The following is a 22175-nucleotide window of genomic DNA, read 5'->3' as shown; positions in this document are numbered from 1 at the left end:
TGAATTCTAGGCGAGCCTGGGCTGCAGAGTGAGACCCTATCTCAAAACACAAAGCAAACCAAAACTACGAAAAGCTATTAAAAGAGAAGGGTCATTAGATGGTTGTATGTTAAAGGCATCGCTCTTAAATCCCCACCTTTGAGGAAGAGCTTCCTTGGCAGGTATGAGAGGTACTAAAGATGGCTGGTGCCCACCAGAGACGTGTTTCCTCAGGTGCTGGGTGAAAGAGGAGTCATTTGCTCACTGTGGTTGACGTGGGCAGACGCCAAGCTGCGGTTACACATAAGCCCGGGTGCCCTGGCATGCACCCTGAGAACCGTGGAACCTGCAACTCTCCTGTGTTGCTTGTCATTTCCAGCAGAGTCTGAGGTTTTTCTCAGCCTGGCAGCCAGCTTCCCATTGCAGGGGGAGGGGTGGTGGGTGTCTCCGTTTGCCTGGAGCCGGCAGGCCCACACTGTAACCCTGCTGGCCAGTTCCTTACCATGTGACCTGGGGATATAAGCTCTCCTGCCGTTCTCAGCGCAGCAGAGGGCTCAGCAGTCCCCTTACTCTGGTGCCTGATGCTGCTTAGCCTGAGATATATGGAGTCCTCCAGGGATGTTCGCCTCCTCTCCCCCCCCCCCCACTTCCTGCCCAGAAACGAAGCTTTGGGAGTTCTTCCTGCCAGAGCAGAACCTCTTGTGCAAATGACCTTCTCTCAGCTGAAGGGGAGATGGCGAGCATGGAGCAGAGGATTATGGACTCAGTCAGATCTGAGGTAGAGCCTCAGTCCCACCATTTCCCAGGCAAGATTTTGGGTCAGCATGTGTAGTCGTTTGGAATGAACAGTTGCTTGAACTGAGCCAGTGTTTCACGGGATGCTAGGGCAGTGATGTTGAATGAGGCTGTCGCCTCCCCGGCTCCAGGGGGCTGGTGGTCTAGTCAAAGCCGTGGACAGGAAGAAAGGAACCACGGAAATGGCTGTTTCAGCATGGCCACGGTCCACGCTATGAGGGAACAGGGGTTGTCAGGCCACGGGGAAAGTTCTCCAAGGACCTTTAGTGACTTGATGAAGGCTTGCCACTGGAACTAGGGAAAAAAGAAAAGGGGAAGGGGATGGTACGGTGTGTATGAAGGGTTTGAGGCGGAAAGCATGAAGCACATCGGAGGGCTTAAGATTGGTCATTGAGGGCTGGAGAGATGGCTCAGAGGTTAAGAGCACTAGCTGTTCTTCCAGAGGTCCTGAGTTCAATTCCTAGCAACCATATGATGGCTTACAACCACCTATAATGAGATCTGGTGCCCTCTTCTGGCCTGCAGGCATACATGGAGGGAGAATGTTGTATACATAATAAATAAATAAATCTCTAAAAAAAAAGATTGGTTATTGAGCCGGGCAGTGGTGACGCACACCTTTAATCCCAGCACTCGGGAGGCAGAGCCAGGCAGATCTCTGTGAGTTTGAGGCCAGCCTGGACTACAGAGTGAGTTCCAGGACAGACTCCAAAACTACACAGAAAAACCCTGTCTCGAAATGACCGCCCCCGCCCCCCCCCAAAAAAAAAGATTGGTCATTGAGAGGGAGAGTCACCCAGATACAGGATGGAGAACCGGTTGGGGCCTGGCTCTCATCTGGCTTGGTGTGCTTTGGTTTTGTGGACGAGCTGAGGACCTTAGATTGCACTCGGTTATCATGAGGTGACACTAAGGATTTTAAACAAGAGAGTGACTGAAGTGATCCTGTCTCCATTTTCAGTGTTGCTGTGATTGCTGGGCAAAGCGTGGAAGGCAGGGGGTGAGAGGGAAACCGGGACAGGGTAGAACTGCTACAGGTATGCATTTGGTCTAGAGATGACTGTAGCCTTGAGATGGGGACAAAGGACTGTCCAGCCCCCAGAATCAGTTTTTACTACCATGTTCCATGCACAGAGACTTGTGTCCTTCCTAGATTTAGGTGCCAGGGCTTCCTGAGTGACCTTCCTGTGCCTTCAGAGCTGAGCAGTTATCACTGAGGTTGCAAAGCTGAGGTCACCACTGAAGCAACGGGGATCTGACTCCAGTGAAGCATCTGTCCCCCCAACCAACCTCCTGGGAAGGAGGGCTGCAGGCTGGTGTGTGCCCCCAGCTGCTCGTCTCCGGCTGCTCGTCTCCGTCTTCTGGGCCACCTCTGCCTCCTGTTACTTGAAATTAAAAACTGACTGGGGGCTGGCAAGATAACTCAGTGAGAAAGGGTGGTGCCAGGTCTGAGGACCTGAGTTCAAGTCCCTGGGACCCATGTGGTACAGGACCTGAGTTCAAGTCCCTGGGACCCACGTGGTACAGGGTGAGACCTGACCCTTGCAAGTTGCCTTATACACACACATACACACACACACACACACACACACACACACACATACACACACACCACACCACACACACATACACAACACCACACACACACACCACACATACACATATACACACCACACACCACACACACACACACACACACACAAATAAGTGTTTAAATAAAGAAGCTGGTAGCCAGGCATTGGTGGCATATCCCTTAATCCAAGCACTCAGGAGGCAAAGGCAGGCAAAGGCATCTCTGTGAGTTTGAGGCCAGCTCGGTCTATAGAGCAAGTTCCAGGATAGCCAGGGCTACACAGAGACATACTGTCTTCAAACAAACAAACAAACAAGAAGCTGGTGTGGAGAGATGGGTCAGTGGTTAAGAGCACTTGCTGCTCTTGCAGGCTTGGTTTGCCCATGCCAGGCAGCTTACAACCACTTGGACCTCCGTTCTGGGGAATCCAGTGCCCTCTTCTGGCCTCCATGGGCACGTGCACACACAGGCAATGAACATATATACACCCAGGTGTACACACCATGCATATAAAATTGTGAGCACTTTAAAAGGCTGACTGGGAGCTGGACTGTGCCAATGGTGGCAAAGAGGTGGCTCAGTGAAGGACACTTGGCCTAAAACAGGATGCTCTAAGATCCATCCCCAAGCCGGGCAGTGGTGGCACGCACCTTTAACCCCAGCACTCAGGAGGCAAAGACAGGCAGATCTCTGTGAGTTCAAAGTTAGCCTGGTTTACAGAGCAAGTTTACAGGGCTACACAGAGAGACCCTGTCTTGAAAATTAAAAAAAAAAAAGAAAAAAAATCCATCCCCAGAAGCACCAAAGCTGATTCCAGGCTCCATCTAGGACCTTTTCTCACTCCACACTGCTTGGTGGATGCAGGCTCAATCGTGGTGCCAGATCCCCAAGCCCCTGTCTCCTGCTGTGGTCTAGCCACTGAGCTGCAGCTCTGGATCATTGCCACTGTGTCCTATGGGTGCTCACACTCACTGAGCCCTGAGCAACCTCATACCTTAGGAGTTAGCCCCGGGCTTCTCCTCTCCATCCCCAGCCTTATCAACTCCTATTCCACTAGCAAGCATGAAGACCTGAGTTCTGCTCCAAGCACCCACATAAAAATCTGGGTGTAGCTAGGGGGTGCAGGTGGTGGTGGTGCACACCTTTGATCCAAGCACTCAGGAGGCAAAGGCAGGCAAAGGCATTTCTGTGAGTTCGAGGCCAACCTGGTCTACAGAGTGAGTTCCAGGACAGCCAGGGATGTTACACAGAGAAACCCTGTCTTTAAAAACAGAAAACCAAAACCAAACAAACAAAAAAAGAATAGGATAGTAGGAACTGGAGATATGGTTCAGTGGGTAAGACTCTTGCAGAGGACCTGATTCAGTTCTCAGTACCCACATAGAGGCTCAGACCCATCTCTAACTCAAGTTCCAGAGGACCCAACACCTTTTCTGACCTCCGTGGACACTGAATGCATGTGGCACACAGACATACATGTAGGCAAGCAATCATACACACAAAATAAAATAATTTTTTTAAAAGGGTAGAGCTGCAGTTGCCTTTAGCCTACTGGCTATGGGTGGGATAGGACCTCTGTTGGTCTTTTCTGTGTCGAACGCACAGATTGCAAGCCCAGTGCCACTTTGAGATCTTTGGCAGCAGTTAACTCTGCAACTCACACAAGATTGAGCCTGTATGATAATGAGTATTCAGAGATGGGTAATGCCTGGGGGCGCTCACCAACCTAAGACAGAACGCCTGTGTGGCCTGGCAGGTGTCTCCATGACGGGTAAGGTGACCTGCTGACGTCCCACGCAACCTAAGTCAGAAGCTCATTTTTTAGTAAAAGGGGGACCTGTAGGGCCCTGACCCCCGTTTTGGGTAACTGTTGCCTTGCTTGCTGACCTTGACCTTGATAACCTCCCTATGCTAATTCCCTGCCTGGTTCCACCCTCCTGAATGCTTAAGGGAAGTTCCTTGTCTGTGTATCCTGCATAATGGGCGTTAACAGCTTAGATGCAAGATTGTAAAACATCAGTATGGAACTTCTGCCCTCCGGGGTTCTCCCATTGTGCTGTAAGCCTGTATTTAAGACCTCCTCCCTCCTTCAATAAACGGCATTCGGCATTAAAATAAACAAACAAACAAAAAAAACAATCAAAACCCAGCGCAGTATTTGACTTTTAAAATGGTCATCATATTCTCTTCCTCCCTTTTGTAAAAGTATAATAGTAAATTTCAACAAAAGAAAAAATTCCCCACTGACAATCCCTATCTCAGGTTAAGCATATAAATTTTTGCTCAGTTGGAACTGTGGGCAAATGACAGCTAGGTGCAGGAGCCTCACAGAATGGCATAACCTTAACAGGCAGCAGACAGTTCTAACGGATTTATCACCTGAAGTTTGTGCTGAAGCAGTCACTCCTTTGAGTTTATCCTTTGACCTCCACATGCACACTGTGGCGTGCTAGCCTGCCCCCCGACACCCCAAATCGAGGGTTTGCATATGAGAGAAAATGTACTATATTTAGCTTTCTACGTTTGGTTTATTTTGCTTAATTTACAGTTCCATGTATTTTCCTACAAACACTGTGATTTCATTTTTCTTTGTGTCTGAATAAATTCCATTTAATATATATATATAAAAAAAAGGGTAGAGCTGTGCGTGGTGGCCCACACCTTTAAATCCCAGAACTTGAGAGGCAGAGGCAAGTGGATCTCTTTGAAGAGTTTAAGGCCAGCCTGGGCTACATAGTGAGTTTCAAGTCAGCCAAGGCTACAGAGACTTTGCTTAGATAAATAAATAAAAGGTGGAAAATGGTAGAGGAAGACACCAGTGCAATGTCACTCTCCAGTCTCCACATGTTCATGTGCACCTAACACACATACACACACACACACACACACACACACACACACACACACTCACGCACACGTGACCCTAGTTTAGGGATGCAACTCAGAAGTAGGACACTTGCGCCGGGCAGTGGTGGTGCACACCTTTAATCCCAGCACTTGGGAGGCAAAGGCAGGTGGATCTCTGTGAGTTCGAGGCCAGCCTGGTCTACAGAGTGAGATCCAGGACAGGCACCAAAACTACACAGAGAAACCCTGTCTTGAGAAACAAAACAAAACAAAACAAAACAAAACAAAACAAAAAAAGTAGGACACTTGCCTAACATGAACAAGTCCATGACTTCCATCCATTTCCGACATTACTTAAAACAAGTCAGGTTTTTTTTTTTTTGTTTTTTTGTTTTTTTGTTTTTTTGTTTTTTTCCCTTGAGACAGGGTTTCTCTGTGTGACAGCCCTAGCTGTCCTGGAACTCACTCTGTAGACCAGGCTGGCCTTCAACTTACAGATCTGCCTACCACTGCCTCCCCAAGTCCTAGGACTAAAGGTGTGCATCACCAGGGCTAGAGAGATGGCTCAGAGGTTAAGCACACTGGCTGTTCCTCCAGAGGACCCTGGTTCAAGTCCCAGCACCCACATGGAAGCTTACAAGTATCTGTAACTCAAGTTCCAGGGGATCTGACACCCTCACACAGAAACACATTCAGGCAAAACTCCAATGTACATAATTTAAAAAAAAAAAAATAGTGTGCTGTGGCCACCACTCTGCTAACAAGCCAGGTTATTATCTGACCCTTATCAACTCACCTCTTCTGAACCTCTCTGGCTGCTTCCCTGGACCCCATTCCCCATTAGGTGGGAGCCAGTGGCTGGAGAATCTTGACCACTTCCCCAGGGCACCGGCGCCTGCCCTTAAGTGCTGCTGTGGAGTCACTTGCTCTCCCTTTGCTCTGTCTGGACTGTCCACTGTCCCTCCAGATCATTCTTATAGCACGTCTCCAAGGAACCGAATGTAGCCAACCTTGCCCCAAAGGATTCTGGAATCTTGGCCCTATTTGCTTCTACCTTTCAATCCAGACACACGGAGCACAGAAGAGGTCTATATTTAAAAGCATCACTGGCCTGAGAGAGTAGTGCAGCCCCTAGCTAGGTCCCCACCACATCTGCCACAGGGGATGGCCTAGGCTTCCCTGCTCATGGCTTCAGCTGCTCTAGCATGTGTAGAAATGGCTGTGGTCACAAAGTGTCCCCTATGACCTACTGGAAATGATTAGCTGCTGGCCAGACACAGTTTCTTGGCGTTCTCCAGCTTCAGAAACTCTCAGACTCCAGACACACCTGAGTCCACAGGCTTGGAGGCGGGGGAGGGGCTGGTGGAAGCAGAGCCCTGGAAGTCACATGGTAACGAGCGAGCAGGCTATGGCCAGGTTTGGAGGGAGGGAGGACTGTTTGGGTGGGAGGGCCTTGCTTTATGCTAGGGCCATACAGACCTTTATACTCTATTTGTTATCATCAGCCCCGTCCCCACCTGCCCTTTTCAGACAGACTCTTTCTATGTAGCCCAGGCTGGCCTCGAACTCATAATCCTCCCATCTTAGTTCTGGCATTGCATCACCAGGTCTGGCTAATTTATTTATTCTTAGTTGTATTTAATATTATCCTACCAATTTAACATTTGTAAGATTCTTTTTAATGTTCTCAATCATTTTTTTTTGTGTGTGTGTGTTTATGATAGACAAATGTCACCTCGTGTAATTCTCCTCCCATCCCCTAGGGGGTGGCGGGGGTTATCGTGACAGTTTTATAGGTGATGCAATTGAGGTCAAGTCACCTAGCCCAGGTCTTGGTCACACCTCTGTCTCCTTTTCATTGACAGTAAGGCCCAGAGAAGGGAAGCCACTGAGTGAGGTCATCCAGCTGGGATGGGACCCAGGTCTGTTAGAGGCAGAGATGGTGAACACTGACTGGGCAGGAAATCAGAGCTGGCGACTGACCACTGGACACAGTCACATGAATAGGGGGAGGGGATGGGGCTAAGGGTGAAAGCAAGAACCAGGTGCCATGTCAGCCCGGGGTGCATGCTGGGTGGGGCCTTTGGAAGTGCAGGGGTTGGGTTGAGAGTCCGCTCCCTCCCCGCCTTCATGCCATGCTGTCCCCTGGGTAGCCAAGGCGCCAGGCCCGGCTGTGGATCTGACACCTCCGGCTGCCTGGCTCTGATCAGAATCTGGCTGTGGGGCAGGTGTGAAACTGAATCCTGATCGGCTCGCTTTGGCCTGGATGTGGCTGCAGACCCCTAGCCCTTCCTCGGCCCAGCCTGGCCTTGCTCATGGTGGCTTTCTTGAATTCTAGAGCACTTCTGCCCACCCAGGGCACTGCCTGGGCTACAGCCTCTGTCCCAGTCGCCAGGCTCCAGGGTCCCCAGGGAGACTCCCACCGGGCCTGCTCTCAGGTGAGCTGCCAGGATCGGGTTCCTCTGGTTTCATGTCCTGCATTGTTCTTGGCTGGGCCCCGGCTTATGAAACAGTAATGAAGGGCCCTGCTCCCGAGGCTGGCCCCTCTAAGGTTTCTGCTGCCTGGAGCACCACAGCCACCACGGCCCAGAGTCAGGGCCTGGGAGGGCGGCAGTGTGGGGGCCTGAGCCGGAGCCCCCCGGGAACGAGGGTGCTGACAGCCGCCAGCTGCCACTGCCGGAGCCCGCTGCCCAGGTAACCCGAGAGGAGGCGGGGCACAAGGTGCCATGGCCCTGTCTCCCACCACCAGGGGAGGGCCATGCCATTCTGGGAGGTGGAGGGAATGGGGGGGCCTTCTTTGAGGGGAGCAGCCGTTCCTTCTGGCTGAGCCCAATACCAGCCTTTCCAGGTGTGGCCTTGCTGTGGTGTGGGCAGTGCCAAGGGCGCACCTCTAGCTTGGGGCTGTGACCCTCTACTTTGGGGCCCCTGCCTCTCCTGTAGTGGAACAGAACCCTTCATTTCTTCTAGATCTTGCTGGCCCCTCCTCCTTCAGACCCCTTCTTCCATTCCAGAGGAGCCCAGTTCTCTCCTTCCCTCTTGTTTTCTGGATGCAAGGCTGCACTGGGGCCTTTGGTGCATTTCCCATTCTCAGGCATGAACACATACATTTGTGTTTACATGATCTTGCACACATATATGCGTTGGTGTAGCTGACAGGCCTGTACACATGCGATTGGACACATATCCCTCAACAACGATGTGACACATGGGTACCCCAAACCACAGGTATTTATCTGCATACAGACACACACACACATGTACCTCGACCCATGCATGTACACGTGTGCGTATGTTCTCCAGGTACCCTGCTGACTCTAATCAGAGCCCCCAGGGCACCTCCAGCTGATAGAGTGGCTGGTCTTGAGGAGGAGATCCCAGGAGATGACTTCTGGAGACACCCACCAGTCTGAGCTGGGAGGGGCTGTCTGGGGGAGGGAGAAGGGGAGTCCCACGTGGGCCTGAGCTGTCTCCTCTCTCCAATGCGGGCCCAGGAGCCTCACAGCCCTTCCAGTGCCGAGGCACCTTACTGCGACCTGCCCTGCTGCCCACCGGCCCCTCAGGACCCGCTCGACACCACCACCTGTGCTGGCCACTGTGTGGAAGACCTTGGCCTCAGGCAGGGGTCTCAGAGGTGGGTAGAGCCCCCGGCTCCATGGACGGGCTCCTTGGGGGGAGAATGCCCATACTTTCCCTACATGCAACTCTTCATGATGGCAGTGTCCATCGACAACAGCTGGCATGGGTCAGGTGGCCAGCCCACAAAGTCTGGGCACAGAGGACTCTGACAGTGAATGTTTTTCAGGGGTCCTTGGGACCCCTGGAAAGCTCACATTGATCTGTCCTTGTTTTATCTGAGTCTCTGACCCTGCCCCTGCCTGTCTTTGCCGATGGCCCGGACCGTCCCATAATTCCATGGGGTAGGGGATAGCGATGTACCTCTCCTGGTTCCTGTGTGCGGTTTTAAAAGATTGAAGGAGCTGGGTGAGGTGGCAGATGGATGTGATACCAGCACTCAGGAAGTGGAGGCAAGAGGATTTGGAGCACAAAGCTAGCTTGGGTTACATAGCTAGACTCTTTCCCCCACACCCCCTAAAAGATTGAATGGTCCTCTCAGCCAGGGCACCTGCTGCCACCCCTGCTTGACTGGGTCCCCAGACTTGGAGATTCCCTCCAGTCTAGGCCTGAATGGACCCCAAGTTCCTTACTGGGGTCATGAGACCTTGGGAGGCCGTGGCCTGGGGGTCCAGAGAGCTGGATCCCAGTTTCACATCTGCTGTGTTGGAACCTTTGGCATGCTATTCCGTCTTTTTATACCTCACTTTTCCTGTTTGTAAAACAAGATGGGCTGAGTGTAGCTCGGTGACAGGCGGTGTGCCTAAGATCCTGGGTTTGATTTCCAGTACTGCAGAAATAAGTTTTAAAGAGAGAGGCTGGACCAATTCCTCGTTGTTTGAGGGCAGATGTTCCCCTCGGGTGGGCATCATTTTAAGAGAAAGAGAAAAGGGAGCCTCTGACAGTCAGTGTATTTCAGGAAGTCCAGGACAAATTACGAGGAATCTTTCCTGTAGGATTGTCAGAGCATTTGATTTGCCAACCTGCATTGCGTGGTTGAGGCGTGAAGGTCGGGATGTGTGTAGAATGTTCTGTATTTCCTTCACTATAGAGCGTCATGACTCCTTACTATTTTGTGGGTCACTTTGGGAATGCCGTGAGCCTTAAGCCTCTTGAGTGGGGGCCACAGGGACCACTTCTGTACAGTGCACTCATTTCCACAGCTCTTGCCCTTGGAACACACTTTACCTCACAACGCTTAACAGCCTTCGTCTGCCAGCCTGGCTCAGTGTCCCCACACCTGTTCACTGAAAGGGGCTGGAGCCTTGGCCAGGCTCTGGACCCCTCAGAGCCTGGGTTTCTTCATCTATATGGTGGGACTCTCTCCCTTGGGAGGCTGCTACAGCTCTAGGAGGTGGCCCATATAGAGCCCAACCCAATGTCTTCAGCACTGGCTTCTTTTTTGTTTGTTTGTTTTGTTTTGTTTGTTTTTGTTTTTTTCCAGAGCTGAGGACCGAACCCAGGGCCTTGCGCTTGCTAGGCAAGCGCTCTACCACTGAGCTAAATCCCCAACCCCCAGCACTGGCTTCTTGTTCTGTGGCTGCGGACCCCGGCATGGTGTGAGCACACCTGCATGTCCCTGTGGGCAGGCAGGACTCAGTCCCTGACGTCGTTTACCTTTTAGGGGAAAACAATTGGTCTCTCTCCTCTCCAGGGTCTGGTCTCCAACAGCAGCTCTCCCTGCAGAGGGCCTTGCAACTGCTCCAAGGAACAGGCCCCAGGACCCTGAGGTGGTACCCTATCTGGAGGGCCCAGCCTGTAGTAGCTGGGACAACGAGGACCCCGACTCTGACACCAGCTCCAGCCAGGACAGCAGCACCCCTGATGATACCAGCACTTCTTCCTCTGTGGTGAGCTGAGGGCCAGAATCTGGGAATAAGCCCGGGAGACAAGAGCGCTAAACCTCCAGAGGAGGGCTGAGCCTCTCACAGCAGAACCCTGGGCCAGGCTTGGCCGTTGCCTTCGCTGATGGGAAGGTGCGGCTTCTGCTGGGCCGCCTCAGGGCGGGTGTGGGGTAGTGTAGACAGGTGGAGGGAGGCATTTCAGTCCAGTAGGGACTTTGGGTGACTCACCAGTTGGCTCAGGTCTCAGGGCTGGGAAGCAGGCATGAGGCTGGCCCCAGCTCTGCCCTGGCCACATGCTGCTGAGACCCAGACCATGACCAGTCCTGGTGTTGATTTCCAAAGGCAAAGGGAAGAGAACAGGCTTGGGAGCTGGCAGGAGCTGGCAGGAGCTGAAGGAGCCAAGAGGTTGTCCCTGTGCCTTCACACGTTCAGACCTGTCCCATTACACCCCACTCCCCTCCCCCAAAAGGAAATGACAGGAAAGAATGGGTTCCACATAAACAACCCACCCAGCCTGTTCACACGTGTGGTAGGTACCGTGCAAAGGTCTCAGTGGGCCTGAGCTCATGCCCGGCTCTCCACCACCCTCTATGCTAGAGACTGCTGTGGTCCTGTTACGGGGAGGCCCAGAGCAGGGAAGTAACTCACTTGAGACCACCCAGCTGCGAAGCAGTAGGCCTAGGATTTGAACCCATTTCTTCCGTCCGTGTGACTTCGGCCCAGATTTTGATTTCAATGGCTGTACCTCTTTCTCAAGGTTGACAGAAGGTTCGCTGAGTTATCACTGGCTGAGAGCCCCACTCAGGTGACAGGTGCCCTTAAAAACCTGTTCTTCTACCCTTCATGCTGGGATACGGGCTTGGGGCCCTCTTCTCCTCCCCGGCAAGCTCTTTGCTCTCCCAGCAGGATTGGGACACTGTTGAGAGGCCAGGGGTGGTCCCCGACGGGGACAGACTCAACGTGATGATCCCGAGGAGGCCTCAGGAGGGGCTGAGAGCTGACAATGCTCGAAGGGTCACGAGGTCCCCGGCCAGAGGAGACACAGCGGGCCAGAGAAAGGAGGGTGAGTACTTCTAGGGTGGTCCCACGACCACGAAGTGGTGATGGCGTGTGTCCCCCCAAACAATCATCTCACTGGCTCGGCTTCCTTTGAGGGGCAGAATCTCTCTCTTTAACTTTATTTATTTGTATTTTATGTGCATTGGTGTTTTTGCCGGCATGTATGTCTGGGTGAGGGTGTCAGATCCCCTGGAACTGGAGTTACAGACAGTTGTGAGCCGCCATGTGGGTGCTGGGAATTGAACCTGGGTCCTCTGCAAGAGCAGTTGGTGCTCTTTTTTTTTTTTTTTTTTTTTTTTTTTTTTTTGGTTTTTCGAGACAGGGTTTCTCTGTGTAGCTTTGCGCCTTTCCTGGGACTCACTCGGTAGCCCAGGCTGGCCTCGAACTCACAGAGATCCGCCTGCCTCTGCCTTCCGAGTGCTGGGATTAAAGGCGTGCACCACCACCACCCAGCCAGTTGGTGCTCTTAAACCACTGAGTTGTCTTTCCAACCCCGAGGGCCCGCATCTTAATAATAGAAGTTCTTATATTGAGTGTCCTGCTGCCCAACTTAAGGACGCTTTCCCTCGGTTGAAAGATTGGGAACTCGAAGTTCTAAGAGGCTGGACCCAAGTGGAACATCTGCCATAAGTAGAATGGTAAGGGTGGGACCTCAGGTACGGCTGGACCCAGGTGTTCAGACAGTACCCAGATCTCCTCTCCATTCTGCCTTCTGCGGAAGTGGCTTCATTCCTGGCCAAACACTTCTCCAATCACAGCATGATGACCACCAGAGGGGCCAGCTTGTGTCCCACGGAAGAAGGGCACATCTTTTCTATGACCACCGTTAAGTCTCAGGAAGGGTTATCACAGGGACCACTGGGGGGGTCATCTTGATCACCAAGTCTGGCCTCCTGTGCAAACCCCCTGGCCTGAACTAGGAGGAGGGGAGAATCCCCAGGGGAAGTCAGGGTGCTGTTGTGAGAAAGAGAGAGAGACAGAGAGAGATGGGGGAGGGCACCACTGTTATGCCAAGTTCATGGAGGTTGGGGAGGTTGACCAGCATCTTGCTGGGATGTGAGTTCAGTATAGTGGGCACCCAATTCTGGCCCTGGTATCTCTCTTCAGTGGGCCAGGAGTTGGGGCTAGAATGCCAGAACACCCACCACCTTCCCTGATGGCAGTCCTGGCTTCCATGGTCCTTAAGGGGTCTCATCAGTATGCATGTGTGAAGTTTGGGAGAAGATGCTCTGGGATCTCAGGGGAGTTAGACTGACCCTTGCCCTAGAAAGCTCAGCATCTAGCAAAGCAGACAGACAGGAGCTAGCTCTAGTGGTCCAGGACAGAGGAGGCGCAGACACCGGCATGGGGGAAGAGAAGGAGTCTTTTGTTTTGGTTCCTTTTTGCTTTTCCAGACAGGGTTTCTCTGTGTAGCCCTGGCTGTCCTGGAACTCACTCTGTAGACCAGGCTGGCCTCAGAGATCCACCTGCCTCTGCCTCCTGAGTGCTGGGATTAAAGGCGTGCGCCACCACTGCCCAGCTATGGAGGGTTATTTTTATTCAAGCCACCACAGATGGGTACAGGGCTGGCACAGGAGAGGAGGGCTGTTAGGGCCGAGGAGAGCAGGACAAGGAGGCAGGACTATGTGGCCTGTTAGCAGCTGCAGTTTAAACATGGATGGGGTGCACACCAGGGGTAGGCTGTGCTGGGCCTCCTCAGCCTTACCAAGGGGTTGAGATTCTCTTCTCTAAGCAAGGTTTGGGCAGGGGGTGAGGAGTGATGTTATTGAACCTATGCCTTGGGATGGTGCTGGGTGCGAAGTCAGAATGCATTGGAGCAGAGTGAGGCAGGAGGATGGGAAGTCACGTGAGCCACCTAGTAACACCTGGTTCAGCCCAGAGTTGTCACTGGCTGATGCTGAATCCCACGGTAGAGGTTTCCCGCCAACAGGATGAGCAGGGTATTCACAATGTTCCTCAGAGCACACTTGAGCTGTAGGGAAAAGGCTCCCTGAGGCTGGAGAGCTTTGCAGATGCTGCTGCAGCCAGGAGGCCACTTAGTGTCCCCATGTGGGACAAAATGCCCCTCCCCGTGAGGCCTGGGCACAGGATAGCACATAGCACTTCATCCCTTCCTTTTTAAATCCTGATGCTAAAGTGCTCCAGCTGAGTGTGGGGGTGCAATGCCTGTGATCCTGGCTAAAGTGAGCTTTGGACTCTATGTAGCTGAGCCTGGTCTGGAATTCCTGATCCTCCGGTCTCTGCTTCCTCCGTGCTGGGATTACAGACAGGCCACACACACCCAGGCTTTGCTTTCTTGCTTTGAAAGTCCCTGGGCAGTGGGTGGTAGCCTCTCTGTGACCTACTTAGAATCTGTGGCCACTGGCCACCTAGTGGCTACTTGCAATATTGCAGTCAGGGACTGAGCCTCTGCTGGGCACATCCCAGTCCCGCAGCTCACTGGGGGAAAGGGGGATGCAAGACACAGGTTGCCCAAGCACAGCTGTGTACCTGTCTTGCATGGAGGCCTCATCCTGTGAGAACCGGGCTCCTAGGGCATCTTGATGTGGGGTAGCAGGGGGCAGCTAAGGCAATATATGGCACAAAGGGTAAGATCACCGCAGACGAGGCAGAACCAGAACCAGAGGTGAGAGCACTGTGTGTACTGCACACCTACTGTGTGCTGAAAACCTCTGCAAGTCCCAGAGGCACCACGGGAACACCAGGCTGTATCACACAGGGCTGCTAGGAGAAGAGCAGGTAGTCAAGGAAATAGACATGAGAAGGGTACATGGAAGGCAGCCCTTGGCCAGGAAACTAAGTTCTAGAAGGACGCTGCCCGCTTCAGACAGAGGGAGCAGCAAGAGCGATGGCCCTGGGTGGTGAGCTCCTGTGCTGTGCAGGAGGACCTCAAAGAGTGGGTGCTGGACCCTGGCAAGTGGGCGAGGGTGGGGTGTGGAGGGAGACAACCCCTGCACAGCCTGGGTCTTAGTCCAAATCCAGCAGGAAGCCCCTAGAGGGTATTTTCTTTTTTCATTTTGAAATAATCTTAGATTTTCCAAGATGGTAGCTATGGGGGCCATTGGACCCTTTGCCCAGGTCTCCCTGATGTTGTTAGCTTCACGTACAACTGTGCAGAGGCTGGAGTGAAGAAATTAGCATTATCCCAGCACTCTGTGAGTTTGAGGCCAGCCTGGTCTACAAAGCGAGTTCCAGGACAGTCAGGGCTGTTACACAGAGAAACCCTGCCTCGAAAAACCAAAGTACATACACAAACAAATAAATAAGTCACATTGGTGAGGGCTGGTATGTGTCTCAGCACTTGCCTGCAGTGTGAGACCCTGGACTCCAGCCCCAGAAAAAAAAAAGGAGCATGAACATGATAACTGTAAACTACAGATTAATCAGGTCCACTTCTTCCCCTCCTCCAATCCCTTTGGGTTTGTTTGTCTGTTACAAGATCTTGTTCTGTAGTCCTGGCTGGCTTCAAACTCTGGAACCCTGGGCAGCTTCAACCTCGCGGCAATCCTCCGGCATCCTCCACCTCTCGGGGTTTAGTGCTAAGGTTACAGTCTCCAACAGTCCGAAATCCTACTCTGTCCTGGGACATGACGCAGGATCTCACTGCATTTAGTCAGCTGATCTTCTCTGGTCCTTCCTCCTGTGACAGTTTCCTGGCCATTCCTTACCTGCCTGCCCCTCAAGGTTGTGAGCAGGGCAGACCTACTCACCATGCTTTGTAGGGGAATGATAACGCTGGGCAAAGAGCACTCATGCTGTAGGGGAGGGCTACTGAGATTGAGCAAAAATGACAGTGACCTTGGGTGGGGGCTGGGGATGACAGAAGCAGGTGGATTTAGGGGGCCTCAGGGCCACTCCGATGTTGAGAGTTCAGACTTCGGAACACCAGCTACCAGTGTAACACAATTGGAGGGAATAGGGGTTGAGTGTGAAGGAAGTGTCCTCATGAAGGCAGCCATGGCTTGCTACTGCAGGAGGAGGGATGGGAGCACACACAGCTGATGGTTAAGGGGTTGAAAAGGGTGGAGGTTGACCCCAAGTTCACAGCAGCCAGGAGCCGTGACGTGGTCACTGTTGAGGGCAGCTCATTCGTCTCTAAGACCAGCACGCCCTTGAGGTGCCTAAAGTGTTAGTTTCTTTATACCTGACAAAAGAAATTTCAGGAAGGAAGGCCAAGGATACAATCCAACACGGCAGGGGAGGCTTGGCGGCGGGAGTGTGATGGCTGGTCACGATGGATCTGCAGTCAGGAAGTACCTACAACTTGCTTTCCTTCCTTCCTTCCTTCCTTCCTGCCTTCCTTCCTTCCTTCCTTCTTTCTTTCCTTCTTTTTTTTTGGTTTTTTTGAGCCAGGGTTTCTCTGTGTAGTTTTGGTGCCTGTCCTGGAACTCGCTCTGTAGCCCAGGCTGACCTCGAACTCACAGAGATCCACCTGCCTCTGCCTCCCGAGTGCTGGGATTAATGCCAACCGCCTGGCTCCGGCATTGTTTCTTAACCTTCCTAAGGCTGCAACCCTTTAATATAGTTCCTCGTGCAAGTGATCCCCAATCTTGCTGTTATTTTTGTTCATAACTGTAATTCTGCAACTGTTACGAATCATAATGTCAATATCTGTGTTCTCCTATCATCTTAGGCAATCCCTGTGAAAGGGTCATTCGACTCTCTGGGAGTCGCGACCCACATGTTGAGAATCACCCACCTAGACGAACACCGGTGCCCAGTGCAGGCTCCCTTGCCTCCGTGTGTCCTCGCTTTTAAAAAAAATCATTTATTTATTCATGTGTGTGCATGTGTGCTGAGGAGCTTGTGTGAATATCAGAAGAGAACCTCCCAGAGTAGTCAGTTTTCTCCACCCTGTGGGTCCTGGGGATCAAACTCACGTCATCAGGCTTAGCCACAAGCACATTCACCAGCTGAGCCATCTCGCTGGCCCTTGCTTGCTTTGTCCTTTTAATCCACTCTGGGACTCCAGCACGTGGGATAATGCTGCCAATATTTCAGCCGGGCCCTCTTCTTCAGTTACCCCAATCTAGCAACGCCCTCACAGACACGCCCAGAGGTTTGTCCCCTGGGTGAGTATATCCTGTTGACAATGTTAACTGTCACATGCAGTAACTTGGTTAGGTTCCCGTTCTGCTCTGTGCTAGACCTGGGCGTCTGCAGCCCTCACAGACACATAGGTGCCCTCTCCGTGCACAGTCCCAGCACCTGGCATGAGCCTCTGGGGCAGGAGGGGTAGGAAGAGTCCTCAGGTGTAGGCACGGGCACTATGGCCTGGCACCCACAGAGGGGTTTCTTAGAAGTGAGGATGATTTGTGGACATCCCACCCAGGAAGTAGAAGTGAAGAGTCAAAATCATCAGAGAGCTGCTCCTGATCCGCTTCTGCCTCTCTGGGGTCACTGCTCTCTACACCCTTGATCTCCTGTGACATATCCATGACCTTCTTGCTCTGGCCCCATTCCGCGAGTCATTGTGAATCCCTGGCCTGGCAGCAGATGGGTGCCTGAGACTGGTCTCAGCCTGAATGGGAAGAGTGCACCTCTTTGACTAGACACTGAAACCTATTAGAAGCAGGCTGGGGGCTGCCCCTGGATTTTTTCTGTCCTCCCTGGATCCCTCTCTTCACCTTAAACACCCTCGTTTCTCTCCAGATTCTGGCAGCGGTGGGGAGAGTGCTGGCCAGCACTGGGCGAAGCTGCGGGCAGAAAGCGGCTACTTCTCCTTGGAGCGACATCGCTCGGGGCAAACCCAGGCTTCCTCCGGGACACCACCGGGTGGACCTCGGACCGCCACCCAGGCCTCTTCTGCTCAAAGAGATGTTTTCCAGGATGCTTCTTCTGCACAAGAACTCTCCCAAGCTTCCTCTCTACCCAGAAACACCCAAAGAGACACCCCCAGGACCTTAGCCACACCGCGGAACACCCCCAGAACGTCCTCTCCTTCAAGAGTTTCCCAAAGGGACACTCCTAGAACCATGTCCACCCAGAGAAGCAGCACTCCACTGTCCTCTCCTCTCAGAGCCCCTCAAGAGAGCCTCAAGACCTCCACACCACAAGATGGCCCCCACGTTGCATCGTCTCCTTGTGCCCAAGCCTCCTCTCCAAACAGAACCACCCAGTGGGAAAATCTCACGACTCCCTGTGCCCAGAGGGACAATCCTCGGAGCTCCTCTCCAAACAGAACCACCCAGAGGGACAATCCTAGGACTCCCTGTGCCCAGAGGGACAATCCCAGGACTCCCTGTGCCCAGAGGGACAATCCCAGAAGCTCCTCTCCAAACAGAACCACCCAGAGGGACAACCCCAGGACTCCCTGTGCCCAGAGGGACAATCCCAGAAGCTCCTCTCCAAACAGAACCACCCAGAGGGACAACCCCAGGACTCCCTGTGCCCAGAGGGACAATCCCAGGACTCCCTGTGCCCAGAGGGACAATCCCAGGACTCCCTGTGCCCAGAGGGACAATCCTCGGAGCTCCTCTCCAAACAGAACCACCCAGAGGGACAACCCCAGGACTCCCTGTGCCCAGAGGGACAATCCCAGAAGCTCCTCGCCCAACAGAACCACCCAAAGGGACAACCCCAGGACTCCCTGTGCCCAGAGGGACAACCCCAAAAGCTCTTCTCCCAACAGAACCACCCAAAGGGACAACCCCAGAATTCCCTGTGCCCAGAGGGACAATCCCAGGACTCCCTGTGCCCAGAGGAATAATCCTCGGAGCTCCTCTCCAAACAGAACCACCCAGAGGGACAACCCCAGGAACCCTTCCACCCAAGGAGACAAGACTACAGCCTCCTGCAGCAGATGGGAACATCTCCGAAGCGCCTGCACCCAACGAGACAACCCAGGACCATCATCATCTTCCTTCCAACGAGACAACCCCAGGGTTTCCTCTCAAGGCTGCACCCAAAAGGACAACCCAGGACCATCATCTCCCCGCCGGGCCACTCAGGGGAGTAGTTCCCGGAACCCTTCTCCCCACCGTACCAACAAAGATATCCCTTGGGCCTCCTTCCCCCTTCGACCCACTCAGAGTGATGGTCCTCGAACCTCATCGCCATCTCGCACCAAACAGAACCAGGTGCCTTGGGCATCCATTTCTCTCCGGCCAACCCAAGGGGACAGGCCTCAGGCCTCAGCTCCTACCAAACTAGCCCATCACGACCCTCCCCAGCACTGTTCGCCATCCCCGGCCACCTCCTCCTCCTCCTCCTCTCATAACCCAGGCCACCCCAGTGCCTCTCGGACTTCATCGCCTCCGCACCCAGCACCACGAGGGGCTCCCCAGACCTCTTCAGAGCCCGCCCAGCCACCATGTGCTGTGTGCATTGGGCACAGGGATGCACCTCGCGCCTCTTCACCCCCTCGCTATTTTCAGTACGACCCTTTCCCCTTCTTTCCGGATCCCCGCTCGTCTGAGAGCGAATCACCCCACCACGAACCCCCCTACATGCCACCTGCAGTGTGTATTGGGCACCGTGATGCCCCCCGGGCTTCTTCACCACCTCGCCATACCCAGTTTGACCCCTTCCCCTTCCTCCCAGACACGTCAGATGCCGAGAACGAGTCCCCCCAGCATGATCCTCCACAGTTTCCCCCACCAGTGTGCATCGGGTACCGTGATGCCCCCCGGGCCTCTTCCCCACCGCGCCAGTTCCCAGAGCCCTCCTTCTTCCAGGATCTCCCCAGGGCCAGCACAGAGAGCCTTGTCCCTTCCACAGACTCTATGCACGAGCCTCCCCACGTCCCCACTCCTGTATGTATCGGGCACAGAGATGCCCCTTCCTTCTCCTCCCCACCACGCCAGGCGCCCGAGCCTTCCCTCTTTTTCCAGGATCCCCCTGGCACCAGTATGGAGAGCCTTGCCCCTTCCATTGACTCTCTGCACGGCTCCCCACTGCTGCCCCCCCAAGTGTGCATCGGCCATCGGGATGCACCCAGAGCTTCCTCCCCTCCCCGCCACCCACCCGGTGATCTAGGTCTCCTGGCCCCCTCCCCTCCCCCAGGTAGCTCAGGCTCTCGAGGCTCAGCACCCCCAGGGGAAACCAGACACAACTTGGAGAGGGAGGAATACACCATGCTGGCCGACCTGCCCCCACCCCGGAGGCTGGCCCAGAGGGGGCCAGAGCCCCAGGCACAGGGCAGCAACGAGGGCCGGACCCGCAGCCCTGGCCGGGCAGAGGTGGAGCGCCTCTTCGGGCAAGAGCGCAGGTGAGCCAGGGCAGGGGCAGCCAGGTGGGCTGGGGAGGAGAGCAGTTGGAAAGTTCCAGAAGCAGGAGTTCAAGCCCTGCTGCCCACTGGCTGGACAGTCTCAGGCAAGCCACTGTGTCTGTCTGTCTGTACGTTAGGATTTTTTCCCCCCTGAGGTTGAAATAACACTGTGGGTAGCCAAGTAGTTAGAAACAAACAAACAGCTGGTGTCTGGCAGGCTTGGTTTAAATCTGGGGTCAAAGCTACCCTGTATCCTGTGATACCTGCTTAAAGCAACTGAATCTACTTGGGCCTCGGTTTCTTCCTCTGTCAAATGGGGAAAACTAAAAGCACATTGATTTCAATGAGGCCGAACTCATGAAGGGTTTGCTCCAGAGCAGCGGGTTTAGTGTTTCTTCCCCGCATGAGGGAGGAAACAGAAAGTACCCATGACTCTTCCCCTGTGCTCTGTAGGCAGACAGACATGCTTGTTTTACACGTGTGGCCAGTGGCTGGGGTGCAGCTCAGTGGTGGGGTGCTTGGCAGGCAGCATGCACAGGCCCTGGGTTTGAGCCACTAAGTAGATAAATGTCCTGGGTTTTATTCTTCTGGGTGCTGGGGATGGATCCCAAAACGTGCACCTGCTAAGGAGATCCTCGGCCCCCATCCCAGAGCGTTCCACAAGAGCTCCCAGAGTTGCGGACTTTCAAAAGTTAGGGATTACTTTCCTGGGACGTGGCCACAGAGTCCCAAATCCTAGTGTCCTGTGAATGTCCTAAAGCGTCAGTACACGTGGGAGGAGAAACATCCCCCTCCTGCTCTGGCTGGGATTTCTCTCCTCAGCAGAGACAGCCCCTGAATTTAATTTAGAGATACAGTTCCACTTATCATAGACATGAGGAAGGTGGGGGGTGCCTAGAAGTCTGGAAACTTTCCGTGTATTATCTAATGGGTTTTAGATCCGGACTGAGAGGAGCAGTTATGGCGACATAGTTCTAGAGCATCTCCAGCACCCTGCCCCCCGCCCCTTTTCCTTTTGGTTTTTCAAGACAGAGTTTCTGTAAAGCCTTGACTGTCTGGAACTTACTCTGTAGACCAGGCTGGCCTCGAACTCACAGATCCGCCTGCCTCTGCCTCCTAAGTGCTGGGATCAAAAGTGTGTGCCACCAAAGCCTGCCTCCAGCACTGTAAGATTCTTCTCTTCACTGCCCCTGAGTGCAACGTTTCTATAAGATCTGAATTTGGATGAGAAATCTTTTTTTGTTTTTGTTTTTTTGAGACAAGATTTCTCTGTGTAACACCCCTGGCTGTCCTGCTACTCACTCTGTAGACCAGGCTGGCCTGGATCACAGAGATCCGCCTGCCTTTGCCTCCCTGCTGGGATTAAAGGCGTGAGCCACTGCCCAGTGAGAAGTCTTATTTCTTATTCAAATGACCATTTCAGTAAACTGTATCCGTTCACTATCCAAGAGAGAACCTTTGTTGACCCCCACACTAGTGTATTTCTCTCTTTGGTCTTTACAAAAAGAAAAACCATTTTTTTAGGGGAGAAATGGGTTTGAGACAGGGTCTCGTTGCAGCCCAGGTTGGAACTGAAGTCACTGGGTAGCCGAGGATGACCTTGAACTCCTGATCTTCCTGCCTCCCTCACCCAAGTGCTAGGTGTACAGGAGTACGCCATGCTGGCTCTGCAATAGAGTTCACAAATAAGTCTACACATAAATATTCTCTCTCGTAGTTACTCATTTTTGAAATAGGGTTTTGCTATGTAGCCCAGGCTGGCCTTGGGCGCTAGGTCCTGCCCCAGGTTCCTGAGTGCGGGGATTACAGGCGTACGGCACCACACTGGGCTCGCACAGTTACTTCTGTTCACTGTCCTAGAACATTGTCTTCCCATCTCAGTTTTATAACTTTGGAGTATTTTCCCTGTCTAGTACTTTTCCAGGTGGAATACCATCTGCCCTCTGAGGACGGCATGTATTTTCATAAGAGGCAGAATTTATGAGGCTGGGGGATGGGGGTGTGCAGGGTTGTATTTTCATTGTCTCCCAATTTACTCCTCTGACAGATATTTATTGAGCATCTACTTTGCCCAAGCATTGTTCTAAGCCTGGGACATTTTTCTAGAAGGATCATGTCAAAGACTTAGGCATTTGGCTGGTGTTTTGGCCATCCCCCCACCCCCATCCCCTTAAATGCCTGAATTTTGAAACAGTCTTCCTTGGATCTGCTAAACATGGTGTCTTTGTTTTGTTTTGCTTTTAAACAGGGTCTCATT

The 22175-nt window shown here is 53.1% G+C and overlaps 1 protein-coding gene across 1 annotated transcript; it reads left to right on the top strand.

Moving 5' to 3' along the window:
* Positions 1-7709: 7709 nt before the first annotated feature.
* Positions 7710-19922, top strand: LOC131897133 (TRIO and F-actin-binding protein-like). The gene is made up of 5 exons (XM_059248010.1): positions 7710-7888; positions 8706-8825; positions 10461-10656; positions 11557-11713; positions 17362-19922. The coding sequence occupies exons 1-5, from the start codon at positions 7710-7712 to the stop codon at positions 19920-19922; spliced, it is 3213 nt and encodes a 1070-aa protein (XP_059103993.1).
* The last annotated feature ends 2253 nt before the right edge of the window (positions 19923-22175 follow it).

This window comes from Peromyscus eremicus, chromosome 20 (assembly GCF_949786415.1).
Source record: "Peromyscus eremicus chromosome 20, PerEre_H2_v1, whole genome shotgun sequence".
NCBI classification, from domain to species: domain Eukaryota; kingdom Metazoa; phylum Chordata; class Mammalia; order Rodentia; family Cricetidae; genus Peromyscus; species Peromyscus eremicus.
This window is presented reverse-complemented; position numbering and strand designations above follow the sequence as displayed.